The 23965-nt window shown below is 36.5% G+C and overlaps 1 protein-coding gene across 12 annotated transcripts in view; it reads left to right on the forward strand.

Annotated features, from left to right (window-relative positions):
* TCF12 (transcription factor 12) overlaps positions 1-23965 on the forward strand; it is a 374537-nt gene that overhangs the window by 281091 nt on the left and 69481 nt on the right. For all 12 annotated transcript variants that reach the window (XM_063716671.1, XM_054531552.2, XM_063716673.1 and 9 more), the window contains one exon: positions 1773-1825. In XM_063716671.1, the coding sequence (XP_063572741.1) occupies positions 1773-1825 (53 nt within the window). The remainder of the gene's footprint in view (positions 1-1772; positions 1826-23965) is intronic.

A 23965-nucleotide genomic window follows, 5' to 3' on the forward strand; every position in this document is an offset into this window, starting at 1 on the left:
TCTGAAAAATAAATGGGTTAAACTGCATGTTTTATTGTATAGTGTCATTTATGGACCAGGAAAATATAATCCCAGCACTTTGGGAGGCCAAGGCCAGAGAATCACTTGAGGCCACCTCTACATCCATAGGTTTCTCGTCTGTGGATTCAGCCAACCACAGATAGAAAAAAAAAAAATTTTAATGGGTGATTGCATCTGTACTGAACATGTATAGACTTATTTTTTTCTTATTATTCCCTGAACAATACAGTATAACTATTTACATAGCATTTTCATAGTATTAGGTATTATACATAATAATGTAGAGATAATTTAAAGTATATAAGAGGATATGCATAGGTTATATGCAAATACTACACCATTTTATTTAAAGGACTTGAGCATCTGTGGATTTTTGTATCCTCAGGGATCCTGGAACCAGTCCCACTGATACTGAGGAATGATTTTGCTGTGATTGTTTAATTCCCATTTTTACAGCTTTCAAAAGTATTACACTTTACATCAGCTTCCTCATGTGTTCTCTCTTCCTAATAATGAGCCCCTCAGAAAATCCTGAATTTGATCCATTTTTTGTGTAAACCTGGAATGCTGTGTTTATCACTTTGTTTTACAGTAAATAAGATGAACAAGTTTTATATTTTACATATAAGTAAAATTAACTCATCAAGTAAGACTGGTTAACATACGAAATACTTATGTTTTCATTTATATTGATAAATTCTGAGAAAGAAATATACTTTCTCTGTCAAGTTATTTTCTGGAAATATAAACATTCAAGGACAAATTATACAGTAATTAACGCTGTAGTTGTGGTTATAGCAACATAATGTTAAAAGTAAATGTGTCTAATACTGAATGATACTGCATTTGTCAATGCCCATATTTAATAGTTTATGTATCATATATTGACATTATAACCTTAATTTTATTTATTTCAAATTTTTAAAAAACTGTAGGATAGCAAGCATAGCATTAGCTCTCAGTTTTTAAAATATGCTTTTAAGCCTAATTCTCAATGTGATGCAGTCACTAAATATGACTCTGCTAAAGGAGTCATATTATCAACATGACCTATTACACTAAGTGCCCCTCTGCAAATGAAACTGTAAAGTGCCTAGTATAGTACCTGGCACAGAACAGCTTCTTCTTTTTTTTTTTTTTTTTTTTTTTTTTGAGACGGAGGTTCTCTATTGTTACCCAGGCTGCAGTGCAATAGTGCCATCTTGGCTCACTGCAACCTCTGTCTCCCGGGTTCAGGTGATTCTCCTGCCTCAACCTCCCGGGTAGCTGGGATTACAGGCGCCAGCCACCACGGCCAGTTAATTTTTTTGTATTTTTAGTAGAGGTGGGTTTCACCATGTTGGCCAGGCTGGTCTCAAACTCCTGACCTCAGGTGATCCGCCCACCTTGGCTTCCCAAAGTGCTGGGATTACAGGCCTCAGCCACCACATCTGGCAGAACAGTTTCTTAAGAAATGTTCATTCCCTTCCCTCATACTGGTTTGTTGTTTTCTTTCTTGTATGGGTTCATTTGCTGTCATCTTCCCAAATTTATGGGATACGTATTTTCAGAATGTATCACTTTTTTAGGAGAACCTGTTTTTCACTGGGACTAGTTAAAAGAAACGAGGCCCTCATTACTGTATTTTGCTGCTTACTCCCAAATATTGGAAAACAAGAAAGACACTAGGGGAAAAGTCATTCTGTTAATTTGAAGTCTTGATTTTTTTCCAGTATAATATGCTGATGAAATGTATTGTTTTCCATTTGCAGATCCCTTGCAAGCAAAAAAAGTCAGAAAGGTGCCTCCTGGTTTGCCTTCTTCTGTAAGTACCTATCTTTTTTTAACTTGATGGTAAACAAACTGATTTCAAGTGTTCAGTATTACCTTGCTACAAGGGTACATTCGATTGATGCCAGTGGGCATACTTTACATAGTAATTGTTCAGTGCTTAACAAAATCATTGATTGAGGTAAATCCACATTTAATGTTTGGTTTTTAGATTTCTCTGCAATGGTTTGTAGCTTACTCATACGCTCTTACTCCTTGTCCCTGTCATTTGAATTCCCCTCTTGGGAAGAGGACTAGGCCGGTAGCTGTCAAAGATGATCTCCTATACAGGTCTTTTGATGTTTAATTAGTCATTATGTTGCTGAACAGGAGGACAGACAGAGATTAATAGCTGAAAATCTTAGAAATTTACATTTGTAATAATCCCAATGGAGCTAAAGACATTAAGATTCGGAGTACACGTTTGGCTCAGCTTGCCTCAGTAGGACTGAGGTTATTAATATGCATAAATCACCAAGTCAGATGTTCATTGTGAAGCCCTTGTGGGTTTTAAAGCCTTCATTAAGCCTTTCCTAACTTCAGCCTAGCATCAGGAAAGCTTTCAAGCAACTAGTTTGTTGATCCCTCTTTGCTCAAAAATGTATCCTTTGAGAATAAAGGGCTTTGATGAAGAAGGTTGGAAAGGTTTGGTGGAACAATCATTAATGGCCATGATAATCTAATACTGTAGGGGCGACTGTGCTATTAAATATACTTTATTCTTTAAAGGAGTAAAAGTACTTGTAAAGGAACCTGCATCATAAATCTACCTACAATTTTTAAATCTCTGGTGCAAAAATGGAAGTTTTTTTTTCTTCTCCCTTTGCTTAGAAGAAATGGGGAGTGAGGCTGTTGGATTGAGGCCCCAGTGCTTTGTAGGGTACATCTTTTTGTTGTGTAAATGGATGTTGGGCTTTTATTTGGCAGTACTTAACACATGGGCGCAGGTGCTGCCAGATGAGTCAGCTCATCGAAGTGCAGACTGAATGGAATATCCGGCTTGGCAAGTAGTAATCTAGAAGGAGCAGCATGGGTCTGAGCTTTTTAGTTTTTATTAAGGCTAAAGTAGAGATACCATCTTTTTGGTTGTTTGCCTTCCTTCTTTTCTGTGTTCTTCCCCCGCCTTCTCTACCGTGTGATACATGAAAAGTCGAATTTGAAATCCTCTTTGTAACTCAGTTCCAGATGGATCTGAGTTTTATGCAGCCTAGGGCAGCTGTGCTCTGAACCTGCAGCCTACCTGGAAGGTTGGCTTGCAGCTGCAGGCATTCTTAAAAGCTTTTGCTTGCCTAAGCACTTGGGCCCACTAGAGACTGAATAGCTGCTTGATAAACAAAATGAACACAATGCCTCAAATCATTATTCTCGAAGACAGGAATTTTTTTTCAGCAGCAGCTAAAAATAGTTGGGAAATTTACATTTTAACAGTTGTGTGCTATGCAGGGGTAGGTGGTTCAACAGTATAACAGATGATTTCTGTTAAATTAACAGAAATCATATTAAAACTGACAGTACTGCTAAAACATATAACAGTGCAATTTTCTTGTAATTTATTACTATAATTCAATGGGTAATAAAAGTTAAATTACACATTAATATTTAGTAGAACTATACAGGTTAAAAAAACAGATTAGTGAATGAAAAATTCATCTCATTTCTTAACCTGACATTAAGAAACAGTGTATTTTCAGTGTTCCATAGTTCTTTGATTTTAAAAGCAGTAGGCAAAATGGACAGAACAGCCTGGAAAGAGAGTAGACACTGGAGGTCCCCAGCATTTCTTACATTTGTAATCATAATAACATTCATTACTTGGAGGTAGGTAGTTCTCTGTATTGTGTCAGGTATCTGGAACAAGTCACTGAGTTCTCATGAAACCTTGATTTCTTTGAGAACCATTAGGAAATTTTGCAGGCCAAGCCTACTTATATATTGTATTTTACTAGCTATATTAGTATATATTAAATGTTATTAAGGATGTATAAATAACAAATTCATTTTAATTAATTGAAAGTATGTTTTAGATAAAATGCTGTGTTGAAACCTCAGGGTCTTTTTGTTTTATTTTGGTTTTTTTGAGGCAAGATCTCACTCTGTCACACAGGCTGGAGTGCAGTGACACAATCACCGCAAACTGCAGCCCTGACCTCCCTGGCTCAAGTGACCCTCCCACCTCATCCTCCCAAGTAGCAGGGACTACAGGGATGGGCCACCACGACTGGCTTTTTTTTTTTTTTTTTTTTTTTGTAGAGACGAGGAGGTCTCTCTCCAGGCCAGGGTGGTCTCGAACTCCTGGGCTCTGTGCTTCTCCTGCCACAGCCTCTCAAAGTGCTGGGATTGTAGGTGTGAGCCACCACACCTGGCTGAAATCTCAAGTATTTAAAAAAGGAAACAGAAAAACCTTAAAGACAGATATTTTTCCCACTTCTAGGATTAACTGAAAAGATTTGAAAAGAAAATACTTTAATAAATAATGACAAAATATGTCCTAAGAACACTTAAGGTTATACTGTTTACCTTCTCAGGATCTAAAATGGAATTTTAAGTTGTGATTTCCTATTTCAGAGCTTTTATTGAAAAATATGCAAACTATAAACTTTTGATATGCAAACTGTAAGAAAAATTGAGTATTAAAAATGAAAATTGACTATGTATATTTTATTTTATGATAATTTGAATATTATACTTTCCAAACCATATTGGAAATTTGGCAGTAGCATTCAGGATTTCATCAGTTTGCTACTTGTTCATTCTATCTTTAATCTGTAAAATATATGTTACTTTTTCTAAAGAAACAGTGAAAGGACTAAGTATCGCTGATACTGATACAAAAAATAATAGGCAGGGTTACTTATCATGCAAAGCATTGATAATCTGTATAATTTGATCATGTAGCATTGATTAGAGACTTTTTTTGTAAACTGATTTATATTTAGGTATCATAAGTGCATAACTCAGCTTCTCTGTTCCTCTCTGCAGAGCAACTGAATAGTAACTTTTGTTTGTGGATGAAGGTGTAACTAGGCTGTATTAAATATCACTAGAGCAGTATAGTCAGTAACATTAAGTGAATGGTTCACCCAAATCTGCCCAGCTCAGTTACTGATTGGCTGTATAGCCTTAGATTAGTCAGCCCTTAGGATGTTTGGAGTGGGAAATTTGAAGTTCCTTTCAGGTTTAAATTGCTACATACTTACGGTTTTAAAACTGATATGCTCAATAAATAACCAAAAAAGAATAGTGAGCATAGTTTTCTTCCTCCTGATGAAGAAGTGATGTTTTTAAAGCACATGAGATTCTCCACTTGCTTTTCTAGACAGATTTAAAGATTGGGAAAAGTGGACTTTTGTAGCAGCAACAGTAGAATAATGCTTGGACACCGAGAATTCAAACATATACAAACACCATAATTGTCTTCCGGGACCTCACTATCTTATATGAGAAACAAGCATTCAGGGAATTAATTATATTGCAGTGAAGCAAGGGTGTGTACCAAGTGCTCTGGTGACATAGGGTAGGTAGAACTAACCCTAGTATAGTGACTTCAGGAAGAGTTGACGTTTAAGTTGTGTCTGGAAAGATACATAGCAGCTCATCTGTTAGAGAAGGAGAGAATGGACCAGACAGGTAAAAGGCCTGGAGGTGTGAAAAAATAAACACGTGTTGAGGTCACATCTAAAAGTACAGCATTGCTAGATTATATACAAGTTGCAACCTTTGTAATTTTCCTATAGCAAACCCACTCTTCTACTCCAGAGGTAGATTGAGTGGGGGAACACATAAAATCAGTGCAGATATGAGAAGAGATAAGTTGTCATAGCAGTCTACCCTGGATAAATAACTCAACTGTTCTGGCCAAGAGATAATGGAAGGCATTTATAATTGTTAAAGTTTTATCTGGGAGTTTCCAAAGGCATGGGTGGTACTTTGGCTTTGTAGGGTGTTTTGCTTCTGTTTTAGGGTTCTTAAACCTCCCCTCCCATTCTCTAACTGCCAACTCTTGTCTTTGTTCTTTGCATGTACATCAGCTGTTTTTCATCTATATCAGATCTTAACTAAGATACAAAGTTCAAGGGAATTTTGAATCTCTGGGTGGGGATTTGGGGCAGGGTTTTTTCCTGGTAATTTGTGGGGGAAGAAAAGGAAACATTTGTAATATATTTGTTAGCATCCTTTACAGCCTCAGTGTCACTGTGTTGTTAGTGGTGCAAGACTTCATGTGTGAGGAACTTTGTTAACCATTACCCATATCCTAATCTTCAACCTTTTGCCAAACAACTCTATAACTGATATTCCCTACTTACAAATAAGAAAATTAAGACTCAAAGACATAAATTAACTTGCCAAAAATCACACATAGGGCCAAAATTACAACCTAACTTAATATCAAACACCATTTTCTTTTTGAGTGTTAAAATCTGATTCTTTAATACCTTGGTTTATTCAGAAAATATCTTGCTTAGTATATTAAATTAAAACTTAAATTTATTCTGTCTATTGTGTTTTTACTGATCAAATTCATTTTTATTTGGCTTTGTTGTTTAAGGACCTACAGTAGTAGAAAACCACAGACTTCCCAATTAAGCATGTAATGGATTTTATTTATCTGCCCTCAGCTTTTTTTTTTTTTTTTTTTTTTTTTTTTAAGACAGAGTCTTGCTCTGTCGCCCAGGCTGGAGTGCAGTGGCATGATCTCAGCTCACTGCAAGCTCCGCCTCCCAGGTTCATGCCATTCTCCTGCCTCAGCCTCCCAAGTAGCTGGGACTACAGGTGCCTGCCACCACACCCGGCTAATTTTTCATATTTTTAGTAGAGATAGGGTTTCACCGCTATAGCCAGGATGGTCTCGATCTCCCGACCTCATGATCCACCTACCTCAGCCTCCCAAAGTGCTGGGATTACAGGTGTGAGCCACCACACCCGGCCTGCCCTCAGCTTTTTATTTTGTAACCTTGGAGAAGTTGCTGTTAAGTTCTTGGAACCTCCAGTTTCTATTTGTAAAAGGGGATGACAATGCCTATCTCAGATGTTATTGTGAGAGTATTATGTACCTACTGTAAGTGTGGTGTATCCTAGATACTCAGTAAATGTTCCTTCATTATTATAGCTAGTTCATACCACTACAGCCTGAACTTTAAAGAAGTTTAGCATTTCATTTTTACCAAATTTTGATGAAAAGCAAACAAAAAAAAGTTTGAAGATATATAAAAAAGGATAAGTATTATACTGAAATAAAAAGTTTTCACGTTACCTCCACCTGTGTATATAATGTATGTGCCTGGCACCTAATGACGGCATGGTAAATTGTAGCAGCTCCTATTGTTGTTTAGAAAGCATTCACTTGCAGAAAAACAATCTACAAAAGGAAGGAAAACTTGTTGAATCAAATCTGGCTGCCCCTAGAATTCATTCTAATTATTTTTGTTTTCTGAACTCTCAGGAGTCGACGCTTTTTTTTTCCTTTTTTAAATCACTGGTTGAACATCTTTATGGCCCTCTGAAGCATTTCTCAGATGCAGAAAAGTTTCGTTGCTCTTTATTCTTTATTTCTTAAGTTAGTGTTAATATTTCCAAATATAGATCATTTTCTTTTATATGCTGCAGTAGATAATAGAATTCTGAAGAAGCAAGATATATCAGAACAAGTCTTTCCAAAATGTAAGTAAATACCTAGAGAGATTTGAAATGCCTTCCTAGACCCAAATACCTAAAGTTGTATTCTTGTTCTATAGCAATTGAAAATACCTTTTTCATATCAAATATTAACTCTGCATCAAAATGACGTGTCTTACAAGTTTTGAATATAACTTGTTTGCAGTCCCATACGTAGCCTAATGATATGATTATTTGTTTCTTAATCAAGTGTCATGCTAAAGTGTGTATGTGTATATTCCCACAAAAGCTTTTACTGTAATTTCTTGGTTAAACTCTCAAAGTATAATTTACCCCATCAAGAAAAATATTTTGTCGGGGCATGGTGGCTGTAGTCCCAAGGCAGGAGGATCACTTGAGCCCAAGAGTTCAAGACCAGCCTGAGCAACCTAGTGAGACCCTGTCACTGTAAAAAAAATTAGCCAGATGTGATTGGCACCCCCTGTGGTTCTGTCTACTTCGGAGGCTAAAGTGGGAGGATCACTTGAGCCCACCACGTTCACTCTACTGCACTCCAGCCTGGGCGACAGAGGAAGAGTCTGCCAGCAAAAAAAAATTTGCTAACTCTTCTCCACCACTATAAGGAACTTTATTGTTTCTGACATGAATCAAAACAGCTTAGACTCTACTTTTTCTTGGTTTGATGCAGACAGCTACAAAGTTCAGTGGCCCTTGAATTAGTCATTGACTGTAATTTAGAAAGTGATGAGGCCAGGCATAGTGGCTCATGTAATCCCAGCACTTTGGGAGGCCAAGGTGGGAGTATCCCGTGAATCCAGGAGTTTGAGACCAGCCTAGGCCACATAGTGAGACCTTGTCTACACACACACACACACACAAATATTTTTAAAAACTGTCCAGGTATGGTGGCATGTGCCTGTAGTCTCACCTCCTTGAGAGGCTAAGGCAGGAGTATCTCTTGATACTCCTGAAAGAGTTCAAGGCTGCAGTGAGCTGTGATTTCACCACTGCACACCAGCCTGGGTGACAGATCCAAGACTCTGTCTCAAAAAAAAAAAAAAAGAAAAAGAAAAAAGGTAAGAAAGTGGTGCCTTTCTTTCTCCTAAAGTTTTTATGGAATTTCATTTTGTTGGGAATGGCTCTTTTTAAAAAAATGTGAATTTTTAGTCATTTGTTATCATAAATTTGAAAATGTAGGGATACCTTTTGAGACAATTGGAAATATCCTGAGATATTCCCAAACCATAAAGACTACTAGACCATGTCTAATAATCTATCATGCTGCTATACATACTAAGTAGAATAAGAATATTCAAAAGAAAAAAAATACTAAATCCTGAGGGTGTCTAAACTGAAGATTTTTTTTTTTTGATAGGAAAGAGATGACAAACAGAACTTTCTGGGATGGGTGGAAATGAATAATTATAAAACTATGATTTAAGAGCTTGCTAGCCATCTGAACCAGTAAGAAAAAGGTCAAGAGTTAGAACTATAGAGAAACTGATAGCTCCAGTTTATCCATGAAAATAGTAAGATGAACAGCAAGAAAAATACTCTGTGAGTAGAGTCCTATGGAAGTCACTAGGAAGCCAAGATAACAGAGTGTGTTTATAGGCAATTATCCAGTCCGGCCAGGCGCAGTGGCTTTCACCTATAAACCCAAAACTTTGGGAGGTGGAGGCGGGCAGATCATTTGAGCCCAGGAGTTCGAGATCTGCCTAGCCAACATAATAGAACCCCGCCTCTATAAAGAAATACAAAAATTAGCCAGCATGGTGTTGTGTGCCTATAGTCCCAGCTACTCTGAGAGAGCATTGCTTGAACCCTAGAGGTTGAGATTGCAGTGAGCCGGGATCACTCCACTGCACTCCAGCCTGGGTGAACGACTGAGACCCTGTCTTAAAAAAAATAAAAATAAAAACAAACAATTATCTAAGGCCCTTAAGACTAGCAAGAAATCTACTGATTCTGGAATAAATCGTATTTACATAAAGTACCAGCTTTTGCTGAACTTCATGAGTAAACCCTCCAGATCTTGAACATGAGTTAGAATAGGTATTTGCTTAGTTCCTTGGGCAAACAGCATAGAGAACACACAACAACTGTACGTACTTAAGAGTTTCTTATTTCGGGCTGTTAGATAAGGTATCTCTATTTGAAGGCTACTGTGATACAAAATTTCCAAAGTGGCTTATTCATTCTCTGACCTTATAGGTCAGACTAGCAGAAAAATCTTTGTATGTGTAAAGTACGTAAATGGATTATCCTATAATCCATTCCAAACTTATATTCAGTTTAGTCATTAAGTGAAAGATTTTTTTTCATACATTAATAAGAAGTAGCCACTGTTTATGCTGACAGTAACCACTCTTTAGAACAGTGTCAGAATTAATAGCCTTTAATGTGTAGTTCTAAGATGTTGATTTTTGTGAGAAGTCAGTAATGTCTTTGATGTAATTTCAAACCAAAAAGCAGAAGGAAAAGTAACCAATGAGTGAGTCCTATAGATCCAATTGTACTGATATGGCTGTATACAGTGATACTTGTTATTGTTATTTTCTGACTTCTCTATTCTTTTTAAAAGAAGAACATGGCTACATTTCATTTACAGGTAGCTTTTAAGGTTTATTGAACTCTTTGGCAGCTGATAAGATCTTTGAGACTTCACAAACCAGATGTAGGATAAAGCGCAGTATGTGTGCGTGTTTGTAACTCATATGGTTTTTAAAGGATATATGGATGAATTATGTAAATGCCTTAGAGTTTAAGGCCACTCTCAGGGTGTTCAGCATTAGTAAAACCATTACTTTTTTTTGTTTTAATTTTTACCTAATATGATAAAGGATTGTTTTTTCAAGTATGAAAAAGAAGGATTAGATTAAGAAATTCACGTTTTTATCACCAGGGATGCTTGGAGCTCTAAATTCCTTTCTTTCTAAGTTAGGGAAGACATTTACATTCTAAGTAATTTGCTTACATGAAATTTACTTTCACTAATGCTCCCTTTGTAATGATTTTGTTTGAAAAGTTATTTGTTGCACTTATATCTTATTTCAAAGACTGTAATGTATGCTGTATAGCTACATTTGTAATTAAAGTTCTAAGCATTTTAAAAACATTGCTAGTCTCAGGATGGTTTCTAAGTACTCTCTTAAGTTTATATTCATTGAATAGATTTCAAAGACATTTTAAAGTACTGACCATTCAAAGGTTTTGTCTTTTTATTATCTATAATAGTTTAATACCTAATCCAGTATCCGTAATGTGCCAATATTTTGTCAGTTTTCAAAAATAATTGGTTCTAGAAATTATGTTTTATGCCAAATTTGCTTAGAACCAACTTACATCTTAGCCTGAATTTCTACTTTTCCTCAATGCACTAGACCAGGGGTCAGCAAACTTTCTATAAAGGGGTATGTAGTAGATGTATTTGGTTTTGTGGGCCAGTTGTCTCTGATGCAGCTACTAAACTTTGCTGTTGTAGCACAAGAGCAGCCACAAATGATACATAATACATGGGCATAGCTGTATTCCAATAAAACTTTATTTATGAAAATAGAAGTTTGCCAACCTGCACTAGATTTAAAGAAAAGGTAAATATAGTTCCAGTGAAAAACAGACCTAAAGAGTTAAAAATAAAATTAAATACTTCTTAGTCCTCTTCCTTGGTTTTATTAAGATCCACTACCTTGTATTCTTTTTTTTTTTTTTTTTTTTTTCTGAGACAGAGTCTTGCTCTGTTGCCCAGGCTGGAGTGCAGTGGCACGATCTCAGCTCACTGCATCCTCCACCTCCTGGGCTGAAGTGATTTTCCTGCCTCAGCCTTCCGAGTACAGGTGTGCACCACCATGCCCGGCTAATTTTTGTATTTTTAGTAGAGAAGGGGTTTCACTATGTTGGCCAGGCTGGTGTCGAACTTCTGACCTAGTGATCTGCCTGCCTCGGCCTCCCATAGTACTGAGATTACAGGCATAAGCCATCACGCCCGGCCTCATTACCTTGTATTCTTTAGTGCCTTAAGACCCTGGGCATTGGGCCAGAGTTTATTATATTGACAGACACTTTCCAGGACCTTTATTTGCCTTACTCTAAAATGTTCCTAGCTAGAATAATGGTAAAGCCTCAATTTATAAAGTGGGTGCTACAGTGTCATAACTTTTCTAGGGTTTAAGTGTCATGTTAGGTAATAATATGCAGGACGTCAAAAGCAGCCCATGTATAGAAGTATTAATAAATGCTTATTTGAAACAATTAGATTTAAATTCAAATAGTTTGTATTTAAATGATTTGACTTTTATAAGCAGTCCTACTAAAATTTTTAACTTAAACTTAGATATATTTGTGCCAATCACCATTTTTTTTCCTGTTCCAACTTTCTGATAGAACCTAAAGCTGGGCCGTAGTGCCCAGCAGTTTGGGAGGCCAAGATGGGAGGAGTGTTTGAGCCTAGAAGTTCAAGACCAACCTAGGCAACATAGCAAGACCCTGTCTCTACAGGAAAAAAAGCAAAAAGAAAAGGAAAAAAAAAAATTTGGTCATGGTGGTGTGTGCCTGTAGTACTAGGTACTCAGGAGGCTAAGGTTGGAAGGATGGCTTAAGCCTGGGAGGTTCAGGCTGTAGTGAGCTGTGATCACGCAACTACACTCCAACCTGGGTGACAGAACAAGACCCTGTCCCCAAAAAAACAAAAAAACAGAAGAACCTAAAGTTAAAGATAGTTGCTGGCAGCTTGGGAATCGGTTCCAACCCAAGTATGACTGTGAAACCGATTCTTTTGAATCATGTGTCATGTTTCTGGTCTAAACATAAAACCTTCATACAAAAATTAAGAATATCTTCCATCCCTAGAAAATTCATTTTTTCAACGTTAATCCCTATGAATCTAAGTAAATTTTATATGGTTCTTAAATGGTTTCCTTTTTTGCTCTTATGAGGCTAGTATTAATAATAAATAATAAATAAGCCGGGCGCGGTGGCTTACGCCTGTAGTAATCCCAGTATTTTGGGAGGCCAAGGCAGGCGGATCACTTAAGGTCAGGAGTTTGAGGCCAGCCTGACCAACATGGTGAAACCCCATCTCTACTAAAAATACAAAAATTAGCCAGGCATGGTGGGGCATGCCTGTAATCCCAGCAACTTGGGAGGCTGAGGCAGGAGAATCACTTGAACCCAGGAGGTGGAGGTTGCAGTGAGCTGAGATAAAGATTGCACCATTGCACGCCAGCCTGGGCAACAAAAGTAAAACTCCGTCTCAAAAAACAACAACAAAAATAATAAGTAAGAACTAAGAAAACTTCAAGTTTTCTGACTTGAGCTTGACAATTTTTTAAACTGTCAAACTCATCATTATTTGAAATCATGATTTTCAGTATCTTCTCCAGTAACACAAAAGATATTTTAAAATTTCAAAAATCAGTAACTTAAATGAGAATTAGAAAACTTATCACTATTAGTATGGGCTCCATCTAGTAGATTCCCAGTGAGGAGAATATGAATCCCTTCTGTCAAAATCAACAAATATATACTAAGTCCTTATTTGTGAATGAAGAACTATTTTAGACTTTAGGGATTTAAATATGAATAAAATATGGACCCTGACTTCAAGATTCTTTTTTTTTTTTTTTTTTAAGACAGAGTATTGCTCAGTCGCCCAGGCTGGAGTACAGTGGTGCTATCTCGACTCACTGCAACCTCCACCTCCCGGGTTCAAGCAAATCTCTGCCTCAGCCTCCCGAGTAGCTAGGATTGCAGGCGTCTGCCACCATACCCGACTAATTTTTTTGTATTTTTAGTAGAGACGGGGTTTCACCATCTTGGCCAGGCTGGTCTTGAACTCCTGACCTCGTGATCCACCCGCCTCAGCCTCCCAAAGTGCTGGGATTACAGTTGTAAGCAACCGCACCTGGCCAAGACTCTTATATTCAAAAGATAACCATGTTCTTTGGACAAAAATACCCTTTTTTTTTTTTTTTTTTTTGAGACAGTCTCTCACTCTGTCACCCAGGCTGGAGTGCAGTGGCATAATCTTGGCTCACTGCAACCTCCACCTCCTGGGCTCAAGTGATCCTCACACCTCAGCCTCCCGAGTAGCTGCAGCTAGAGGCAAGTGCCACCACAACTGGCTAATTTTTGTATTTTTTGTAGAAACAGGGTTTCACCTTGTTGCCCAGGCAGGTCTCGAACTCCTGGACTCAAGCGATCCACCCACCTTGGCCTCCCAAAGTCCTGGGATTACATGCGTGAGCCACTGCACCCAGCCTGGAAAGAAAGAACTTAAAAAAAAAATTTTTTTTTCTTTTGAAACAGGGATTCAGTCTGTGGCCCAGGCTGGAGTACAGTGGTGCCATCATAGCTCACTGCGGCCTCAAACTCCTGGGCTCAAGCAGAGAGGCAATCCTCCCACCTCAGCCTCCTGAGTAACTGGGACTACAGGCACATGCCGCTACACCCGGCTACATTTTCTGTTTTTTGTAGAAAAGAGGTTTTGCTGTGTTGCCAGGGTTGGTCTCAAACTCCTGGCCTCAAGTGATCCTCCCATCTTGGCTTCCCAAAGTGCTGGGATTACAGGCGTGAGTCACTGCGGCCAGCCCAAAATGTTTTTTTGCTGCATAATTGTTGTTCTCCAGGCACGTAATGTAGTATTTAGGAAATGCTTTTTGAATTAAAGGGATAAAAATAAGGACTACAGGGCCATTATTTTATGTATCTATAATAGGAAACATCACCTGTTAATGACTTTCTGCTCTAAGCTGTACTTTTTAACTTACTTCTCTGATTGTTCAAACCTTCAATATGTTAACTGGCCTTCTTTGTATAAGAAACTGAATTATATGTCCCATTTCTCCCTTCAATTATGCAGTTAATTCCTAGTTACCAAAATAGGAGCATTTTACCAAAACCAAAACAGAAAGCAGGAAAATTACAGGTAATTCAGCCATCAGCATTAATTCTACATTGTTTTAGGATGACCTAATTAAAAATATAGGGCCATGGTCCTCACGCGAAAGAAAAGTATGGAAAACAACAATACAGGAATTATTTTTCTAAAGGAAATAACTTATGGTTTCATTGACATAAATTTGAAACAGAGGACAGTCTTATATAATATTTCTCTTACTAGAATTCTTTTCAAGAATTTAACCATTTGTGGTCACCTGTGTTGCTATCATCATTGTCTAAACCACCTTTACCTCTTAAATTCTGGCAACAGCTTTACAACTGGTCTCCCAGTTTTATTTTGTTTTTCTTTTTATTTTTAAACACAGGAACATCCTTTTAAAATCTAGGTCAGATCATATACTCCTCTGCTTAAAATCCTCCAGTAGCTTCCCTTATTGTAAAACCAACATCTTTAAAATGGCTTACAAGACACCTGCCACCTCTCAGACTTCATCTTCTACCACTCTGCCCCTCCCTTACTTCACTCTAGCCATACTCTCCTTTTTACTGCTTCTTAAAGATGTCAAGCACACTCCTACCTCAGGGCCTTTGCATCTGCAGTTCTCTTTCATAGAACACACTTTCCCTAGTATCCAAATGGGTAGTTTTCTCTTTGATCTCATATCACTCTGTCAATGAAGATCTTTTGTGACCATCCTATATAAAAGGGCAACATACCCCTAGTACCTCCTCACTCTTTTCCTGATGTATTTTTCTCTGCAGTACTTCATACGATCTGATATGGCCTAATTCGTTTATTCTTTATATGTATTACCCAGGAGCAGCATAATAAAGCAGGGATTTTATTTATGTTGTTTATTGCACCTGCAGCACAGAGGTGCATAACAGATACTTAATAACTATTTGTTGAATACATGAACAAAGGCAAATGATTAGCAATACAGCCATAGCTCTTCTTTCTAGACCATGCTCAGCTGACTCAGAGAAGGTATAAGCTACATACTAGATAATCTAAATTATCTTCAGGAGAAAGATAGCTACATAACTGTATGTTTTAACTCACTGTATTATAAAACATCTAACATGCTTAAACTTTGTAAACACTTTTCAGGGAGGAAAAGAGAGAGCTCCAGTTTTTCACCAAAAAAGTAAAAGTCTTTTCAGCAGCAGAGAACACTGTAGTTATTTCTATTTACATAGACAGTGTGCCCCTTGGATAGATAGGAATTATTAGATAGGTATTAGACTATTAGATAGGAATTAGATTAGAGCTAGGAAGTCATGCATTTGTTTTCTGATGTGAGGTCTTAGCATTAGATCGTGTTCTTATATTCATATAATCTTTATTCCCATTTTAACAACAGTAATACAGTTTGAACCTTTTTAATATAACAACCATTTCAGTCTGAAATCACCAGTGTTATGGCAAGGAAGTGTCCTCAAGGTCGCGCACCTATAAAGTTACTGTGGTGTTGCCACCCGTTTTTCACTCTTTACTCCCTTACTTTATCCTGTAAACTTTCCAACCTACATATTCATTACAGCCACATTTGTGTATAATAGTCCTGTTTACTGCTCTACTGAATTCTCCAGCCAAAAGGAGCAAAGAAACAAGTCATAGATGGGCACTGCATCTTTATTACAGAATAGTGCAGGGGCCTCAGCCCACTTACTTAAGATGAGCTCCCATATTGACTCCTTAACTCTGTGTTGCTTGCTAAAATTATAACAAAGCCATCCCTGGAGGAGATTATATATTATTTGAAGGGCATAGCCATAAATGTTTTGTTTTCCAGGTGATGCTATATTAAACATAAAGTATCTGACTTGTAGATTAACTTGCACATTATTGAGAAACCAAAATTGTTATTGAGTAAATTAAACAATGACAAAGTTAGGTAAGAGTTGTTATCTATTGGTAGGATGTCACTGCTTTTCTTTATTTTGTTTTACTATTTTGTTCAAGATAAAGTTGATAGGTCCGGGAGCAGGGAGCAGTGGCCCACACTTCTAATCCCAGCACTTTGGGAGGGTGAGGTGGGAGGATTGCTTGAGCCCAAGAGTTCAAGACCAGGCTGGGCAACAGAGTGAGACCTTGTGTCAATTATACTTTAAAAAGAAAAAGAAAAAAGAAAGATGATGGTTTTAAATGAACATATTACTAGGCAATGGAGTTATATATAACTAGCCTTTTAGATACTTCATTTGCTGGCATAAATGTTATTAGAATACAAAACTTTTGGACTCTTGTCTTGAAACTGAGAAGTTGTAATTATGTTTTCAAATTCCTTTTTTGGTTCAGCCTTTCATTTCATGTGAGGCTTTAGACTTTTAATTATGCCTCTTGCAGGTATGATTATAAAAATACAATTTAAGGCTGGGCATGGTGGCCCATGCCTGTAATCGCAGCACTTTGGGAGGCCGAGGCTGGCAGATCGCTTGAGGCCAGGAGTTCAAGACCAGCCTGGCCAACATGGCGAAACCCTGTCTCTACTAAAAATACAAAACTTAGCAGGATGTGGTAGTACACACCTGTAATCCCAGCTACTCTGGAGGCTTAGGCATGAGAATGGCTTGATCCCAAGGGGTGGAGGTTGCAGTGAGCCAAGATTGCACCAGTGCACTCCAGCCTGGGCAACAAAGCAGGACTTTGAGACACACACACACACACACACACTCACACACGCACACACACACAATTTAAGATTGGTGTGGACACCTGGTATCATCTATGCCAGTGGGTCACAGCTTGAATCTTGAATCTTGAATACAACAAGATTCAAAATACATCAGAAAAAAACTAACAAATTCTGTGGATTCTATAGTTTACCAAAATAAAATGGTAACTAAACATCAGGTTTCTTTCACTGGAATTATTTCAACTCAGTATGGCAATGCTTCATTTACCTTTTAATCTGAAGTTCTGAACTGCAGTTACATGGCTTTGAGTTTTCTTTTTTGCTTTGGTTCATTTGTTGTTGTTGTTGTTTTTCTAGAGACGGTCTCTGTCACCCTCGCTAGAGTACAGTGGCACAATCATAGCTCACTGCAGGCATGAACTCCTGGGCTGAAGTGATCCTCCCACCTCAGTCTCCTAGGTAGCTGGGATTACTGGTGCACACCACCCAGTGAATTTTTTAACTTCTTGTAGAGACAGGGTCTTGCCATGTTGCCCAGGCTGGTCTCAAACTCCTGGGCTCAAGGGATCTTCCCACCTTGGCGTCCCAAAGTGGTAGGATTACAGGCATGAGCTACCATACCCTGCCTTGATTTTTCTTTTTAAGAGAGAAAAATATTTATCCTAATGGAATTTAAAAAAAAGAGTCTGAGAGACAAAAATCTTTCAAAATAGGAATTCAGAGTTTTGGGGTGGAGTACATAATAAAATGTTTTATTAGTGGTGAAATGGCTAGGAAGTCTTTGGCCTAGTTTAATTCCTGCATTTTATAGAAATGGAAAATTAGGCTCAGGGAGAGTCAACTACCTACCCTAAGCCCTCTTGCCTCCTGAGAGGCAGAGCTGAAACCTGGATCCCTGTCTCCTGACTCCCAGTTTAGTGCTCTTTCGCGTTACATGATATAACTCCACAGTTTTCTGGAACCTGAGTAGCCCATCTTATATTACATAGAATACTAATGAATGATAGGGAGAATACTTCTGCCCTACTGCATACACGTGTGCTACAGCTACATAGAACAAGTAGCTTAACAAATTTCTTCCGAGTTTTGTATCTGTTTCCCAGTGTCTGTTTAGGGACACTTGTCATTGTTAGGAATAGTGAAGCATAACCAAATACTGGTCAAACACTTCTTGTTTTGCATTGTTCTTTGTTGAAAATGTATGACTGACACCATTTCCCATCTTTTTCCCTGTTGATGTCACTCTTCTTAGATGTGTTTTCAAAGTGAAGTATTTTTTGGCTTTTGTTGAGAATGGTCACCAGAATTTAGTAATAAGAAACCATTCTTAAAAGTTACGTCTTTTCATAAATTCAAGATCTGTATGATTTCTTCCAGTGAATATAGCAAAAGTTAGCTTTGCTTTTTTACTTTATTATCACAAATGTGAGGCAGGGATGATTTGGTAGACTCAATATTTATTTAGAGGTAAGAAGTATTAAAAAATTACTACCACTAGCAAGAATTTTTACTGAAACAAAAATATAGATTGGGGACCAAAAAATAACTTAATGTATACGTTACTTACAACTTTGGATTGCAGATTCTTGAAATGGTTCTGGGCTAAGATGCAGATGTTACTTCTGGTCTTTTAAAAAATTAATTTAAAATAGAATATCATGCTGTTCCATTTCTCATAAATTGAAAGGATCTGACGTCTTCCAGTTCAGAAGAAAAAAAAATCTCGCAGGCCAAAAGAAGAAACAAAAAAACGGGTGGCACTTTCTTTAAGAGACAGCTAATTTGACCCAAGACATCATGTTTACAAAAATTATTTAGCTTTACAAATGATTTTAAATGATAGCTTTGTTTGCCTGCAGTTTTGTTTTGTTAGATTGCCTAACGAGTCAATAGCGCAAAGCCTTGTGTCAATCTTAAAAGCTCTTCAGAAGTGCTGGTTTCTTAAGGAATTTAAAAACCTGGGGGTCATCCTTAACGTTTTTTTTAATGTGTGCATACACACACCATTAGGCAGTCCTTTGATTATAGAGCCATCTGCAGGAAAATTATCAAGTTGCAACATAGTTAATGATTCTCTTACCGTGTTACTTCAAGTGGTAAATCAGAAGTGACAAACTGCAATTCACGTAGGGAAGGAAAGGGGAAAGAAAGGGACAGCCAAGAGATGCAGGGGCGGGGGAACCCCCCCTCTTTAATTTTTCAAAGAAAACTGCTTTGTCATTGTGAGTTTGTGATCAAAAGAAACATGCAATTTGCTTCAGATTTTACATATTCTCAGTAATTATATAGTTCTGTCTCATTTGAAGGGTTATCTAATGATTGCCTTTTAGAAGCTTTGTATGATCTGTCAGTTCTGTTCATGTTGATGTCGGAGGGATACAATTTATTCACCTCAGAAAGAGATTTATTTGCTTTCTTCTCCAGGAGGTATGGCTGTTTTTACATGTCCTCATTATAGTCATATGGTTGTCAAAAGTAAATTAATTGTTCTTTTGCCTTAAAAATGCAGTTTACAGAGGTGATTGTTTCCATTGGCTATATAGGTAGGTGTTTTCTATTTTGTTAATCATTAAGCATTTCTGAAACTCAATTTAGACTTGAGATATTTGTAAAGAAACAGTATGACATCTGATATCCTGTATCTGAGACAGATGCTATTTTATGAATTTTAGCATGTGTCTTTACACTGTGTTGAGAAATGTGTATTTGTATGTGTTGATATCCAAATAAATTATTTACCAGTACTCAGACTAATCTTTAATATCCACTAGTTATTGGTTTGGTTAAGATTTTGGTAATCACAATTGAGGCTTAATTGGAACAGTTTTTTTCATGGAGCGCCACTTGAGTAAAGATCACAAAAATCAAGTCTTTGATTTTTAAGATTTTCATACCGTGGAAAGATAGTAATTAGAAGCCTTTTTACTGATAGACTGGGTACCAGCAAGATGGGAGTGATCGTTGAATTAAAAGATGCACTATTGATTTTAGATCAATAACACTATTAACTTGAAATAATATGCATTGAATGCTAGTGGATTGGTTTGAAAATGATGCATTATTTCACTGGAGTTTTATATTTTTTATTTCTTTCTTGCAGAAGTAAAATTTTCTAAAATGTAAGGGTATTAGAAAAACCAGAAGAACAACTTTCTGAACATATTTACAAAGTAGCATATACTACCAGAGAAGTCTGCAATATAATGTTCAGATATAAAACCTGGAATTTTGATGTCTGACTTGATTAGCAAGGCTAACTAAAATACTGCACATGTGAGAGACAGCATTCACTCACATGTCATCTCTTTACAAGGTAGATGAGGAAGAAGAGGCATTGGGGAAGGTTCTTTTGCTTTGAATTTGTTCACTTACAGATTCTCTCACTATCCTCTTAAATCTATCCTCACGCCTACCTCCCTTGCAGCCAATAATTTATTATTTACTGAGTTCATCCTTTAGGAAAATATAGAGTTCATTCGTGGAGTTATTCATGTGTCAGCTTTTAAGTTTGGCTTCATTTATTACTCTGAAAGTCTGTTTTCCAAGATTTGATTCACTTAGAAATAATGTTGAAACTTTTCATGAGGAATATTATGAGTGGGTTTTAGGTTTACTTTTCCAGCCAGATCTTCTGGCTTTTGGGACAGTGGAATGTTGCATGTTTGTTTTAGAAGAATATACAGTAAGATTAACCACTAACTGGCCTATGTTAACTAATTCAATATACATAATTCACTTCAATTAAAAATTTTCTTTCAAAAACTATTTAGAATTTTATGTTACCTTTAGAAACATTCTTGCTTATGGATCATTTAAAAATAGCTATAACTGTTATAGTGATCCAAATATCAGGATAAAAATGAGCTAATAAAGTAGATAAAAATACTGCGTGGATAACTCTAAGAAATTTTATATAGCTCTCCAAGGAAGATCTGTTTCCCAATCAACAGAAGAGTAAGATGGAAGAGGGGAATTTTGCCTGGAAACCTGGAGTTTAAACTGAAGTTTCCAGAGAGCTCTTACTTGGTAGACTTTTTGAAAACGTCTTTTCCTATATCGTCAGTAAAGAAGTAACTTGTTTAGGCAAAGCACATTATGGCTTTTTCTTGCCTAGTTTAGGTCTGTGCTTAATGACTATCGGAATAGCAGCAAACATAACATCCTGATAACATTTGGGAGGAAAAGGCATATTTGAAAATTGGTGAAATGCAATAATCTTTAAACCAGGAATCATCAGTTTGCTAATAAAAGGTGTATGGCTCCAAGTTATGTATTTTTTCAGGGTCCTCTGGCATTTTCATTAATTATTTTGCTAGTGTGTACAATGATTCCTATCTTGCTGTAAAACTTGGTGATTTTTTTATATTGTTGAACTAGGTGATATGACTATTGAGTCAGATCACATAACCTTAGAGTAACACATAAGTGATTATGTAGAGTTGTGGGTGGAAACAATTCTGGATAAAAAGTGCATGACAATTCAGAGCTCCTGTGCAGGCAGCCTGTCTGAAATCAAGTTTAAAAATTGGCCCTGTCTCCAGCTGACTCGTTTTGTCAGACTGAGTCACAGGATTAACCCTTGACATGTTCCTTTAAAAAAAAAAACAAAAAAAAAACAAAGATTAAACAACTGCATTTACTAAAGCAGCACTTGATCCATCTATATGCATTTTTTTCCTGTAATATGATTCTCCTTAGGACAAGAAATTGTGCTACAGCTGTTGCATAGATTAAATTAATTTTTAAAAAGTTGGGAGCAGAGAAAAAAAGATTTTATTGTGCAAGATAATTTATAATGGCAATCAAGCAATGACCATCTACATCAAACAGTTTTAGTTTTTTGGGGGGTAAAGCAGACTTCAAGAAAAATGCTGTTTTGGAGTGACAAACTTAAAAGACTTTTCCATAGCATACTAGTAGAATATAGGGGCATTTTATGTAGATTACTACCAGTTTTGTTGATTTACTGTTTTTGAAGAATGAGATTTTAATATCATATAATTATAGATACAGGCATAGAGTTTTGTTGTTTTTTTTGTGAGTGTTTATATCTATGCTCAATTTAGGCAGTAGTGTATACCAAGTTACTATGGTTTGTATTGGCAGGGGAGGTCTTACCTACACATGTATGAGTTTTATATTTATGTTTTTTAGGAGAATAATGAAAAGTAGAAGCAAAAGCTTTTAGTTAGTTACTCAACTGTCTTTAGAAATTATGTTTCACATTCAGGTTTCATGTTTAACACTAAATCTTTCCTAGGTGTTTAATAAACTGATTAGGTTTGTGCAAAAGTAACTTTTTTTCCATTAAAGAAGTTTGATTATACTATTTGGCTTTTACAATGAATTTCTTTTTTATCTGAATGTATGTTTATTCTCTTCAGATTATCATATAATTGCCTCTAAAATAAAGAACTGGTGTTAAAATATTAAAATTTTCATTGTGCTTTAATAACCAAGGTTGCTTAGTTGGGTTTACATTATGATGTTTGTTTTATCAAACAACATAGTAAGTACCCTCTCTGTTTTCTGCCCGGCATCAGAGAAATGGGCTTAACTGTCATAGGTGGATGTTTTTTAACCAATATAAAAAAGTTTTCTCAGATTGAAGCGATGACTATAAAAATGTTGAAGTATTGTCAGTGCTTTGTGGCTCCCCTCTTCTCCCTATTCCTCCTCAACTTCTATTGAAAAGTAAGTGTTATTTTTAATAATTAATAGAAAAAAATTTTTGATTTGATTTTGTTTGATTTTCCTTTTTTTTTTTTGTTTTGAGAGTAGCCGATCTGTCAGTAGAGAAAGACTGTGTATGGAAGACTAAAATTTACTTGAATGGTTTTAAGGCATGCTATTGTTAATTGTAAATCAAAGCTTTTTCCACAGTTCTCCAAGGATTGAAATGGGTCTTTGTGGTCTCTCAGGAGGGAGGAAGTTACAAACCACTCCGCAGACTGGCATTTTAATAGTCTGCTGTACAGCGATGTTCTTTTGCAGCTGCTGCTTAGCCTTTTCTATATCTGGAGAGTGTGGGGAGGTTTTATTGTTGTTCCAATACTATCAGCTTTTAAAACATTGTGAAGTTAGTTGCCCTTATTGTCTGATTTAGTTTTGTTACTATAATTTGATCAATATGTTAATAAAAATGAGGTTGGGGGGATAGGGGGTCCCTTATAGTATATTCCTAGAATATTTCATAGAGGATTTCTGCTTCATGAAAGGTACCTTTAAAAAAAGTGATGTGCCCCCTTTTGCAGCTTGTGAGCTCTCCTCTGATTAATACAATCCCGTTAGAACCTGCAAGGCACAGAGAGAAGGATAGTACAAAGAAGTTTTGATGAAGGGAAATGACACAAAAAGGGAAAGTTGCTATTCTGTTTTTCCAGGTTGTAATTACAGCAAACGATTGATTGGAAAACATTTAAACAGCAAAACATGTCTGTGTGAGAGACACGTTTTTGTAGACAACTTTTAAAACCTTTTGACTTCAAAGTATGAGTTAGAAATGTCTGTAAGACATTCATTCCCACACTTCTTATTTTTCCTTTCTGAGAAATATGAGCATTAGCATAAAAATATGAATATACAAAGTATTAAGAACAATAATAAACTTAGAGGAAAGACTTATAGGAAACTGTTTAGTTTATTCTCTCATACTTTATATGAAAGATGTGTGAATTTTTTTTAAGAACAGTCGTATTGCAGGACATTATAAACTTTTAATTGGTGTTGTGTATGAAGAATTCAAGGAGCTTTATAACTGAAAAATCTGTATTATGAAATGTTTCCATTTTAAAAACAGGTAATTTATTTTCAAGATAATCTATCTGATTTTTGGACTAAGCTTTTTAATAAAATGTGTTCCTTTCAATTTTCCTCAACATAATTTTTGTAGCTTAAAGTATGGTTTGTTCTAGCTAGTTAAGAGGTATTTACATGATGGTCTGCTTTCTCCAGGAAGTGATTTTATACAAGATTTAACTGTC

This window comes from Pongo abelii, chromosome 16, assembly GCF_028885655.2.
Source record: "Pongo abelii isolate AG06213 chromosome 16, NHGRI_mPonAbe1-v2.0_pri, whole genome shotgun sequence".
Classification (NCBI taxonomy): Eukaryota; Metazoa; Chordata; class Mammalia; order Primates; family Hominidae; genus Pongo; species Pongo abelii.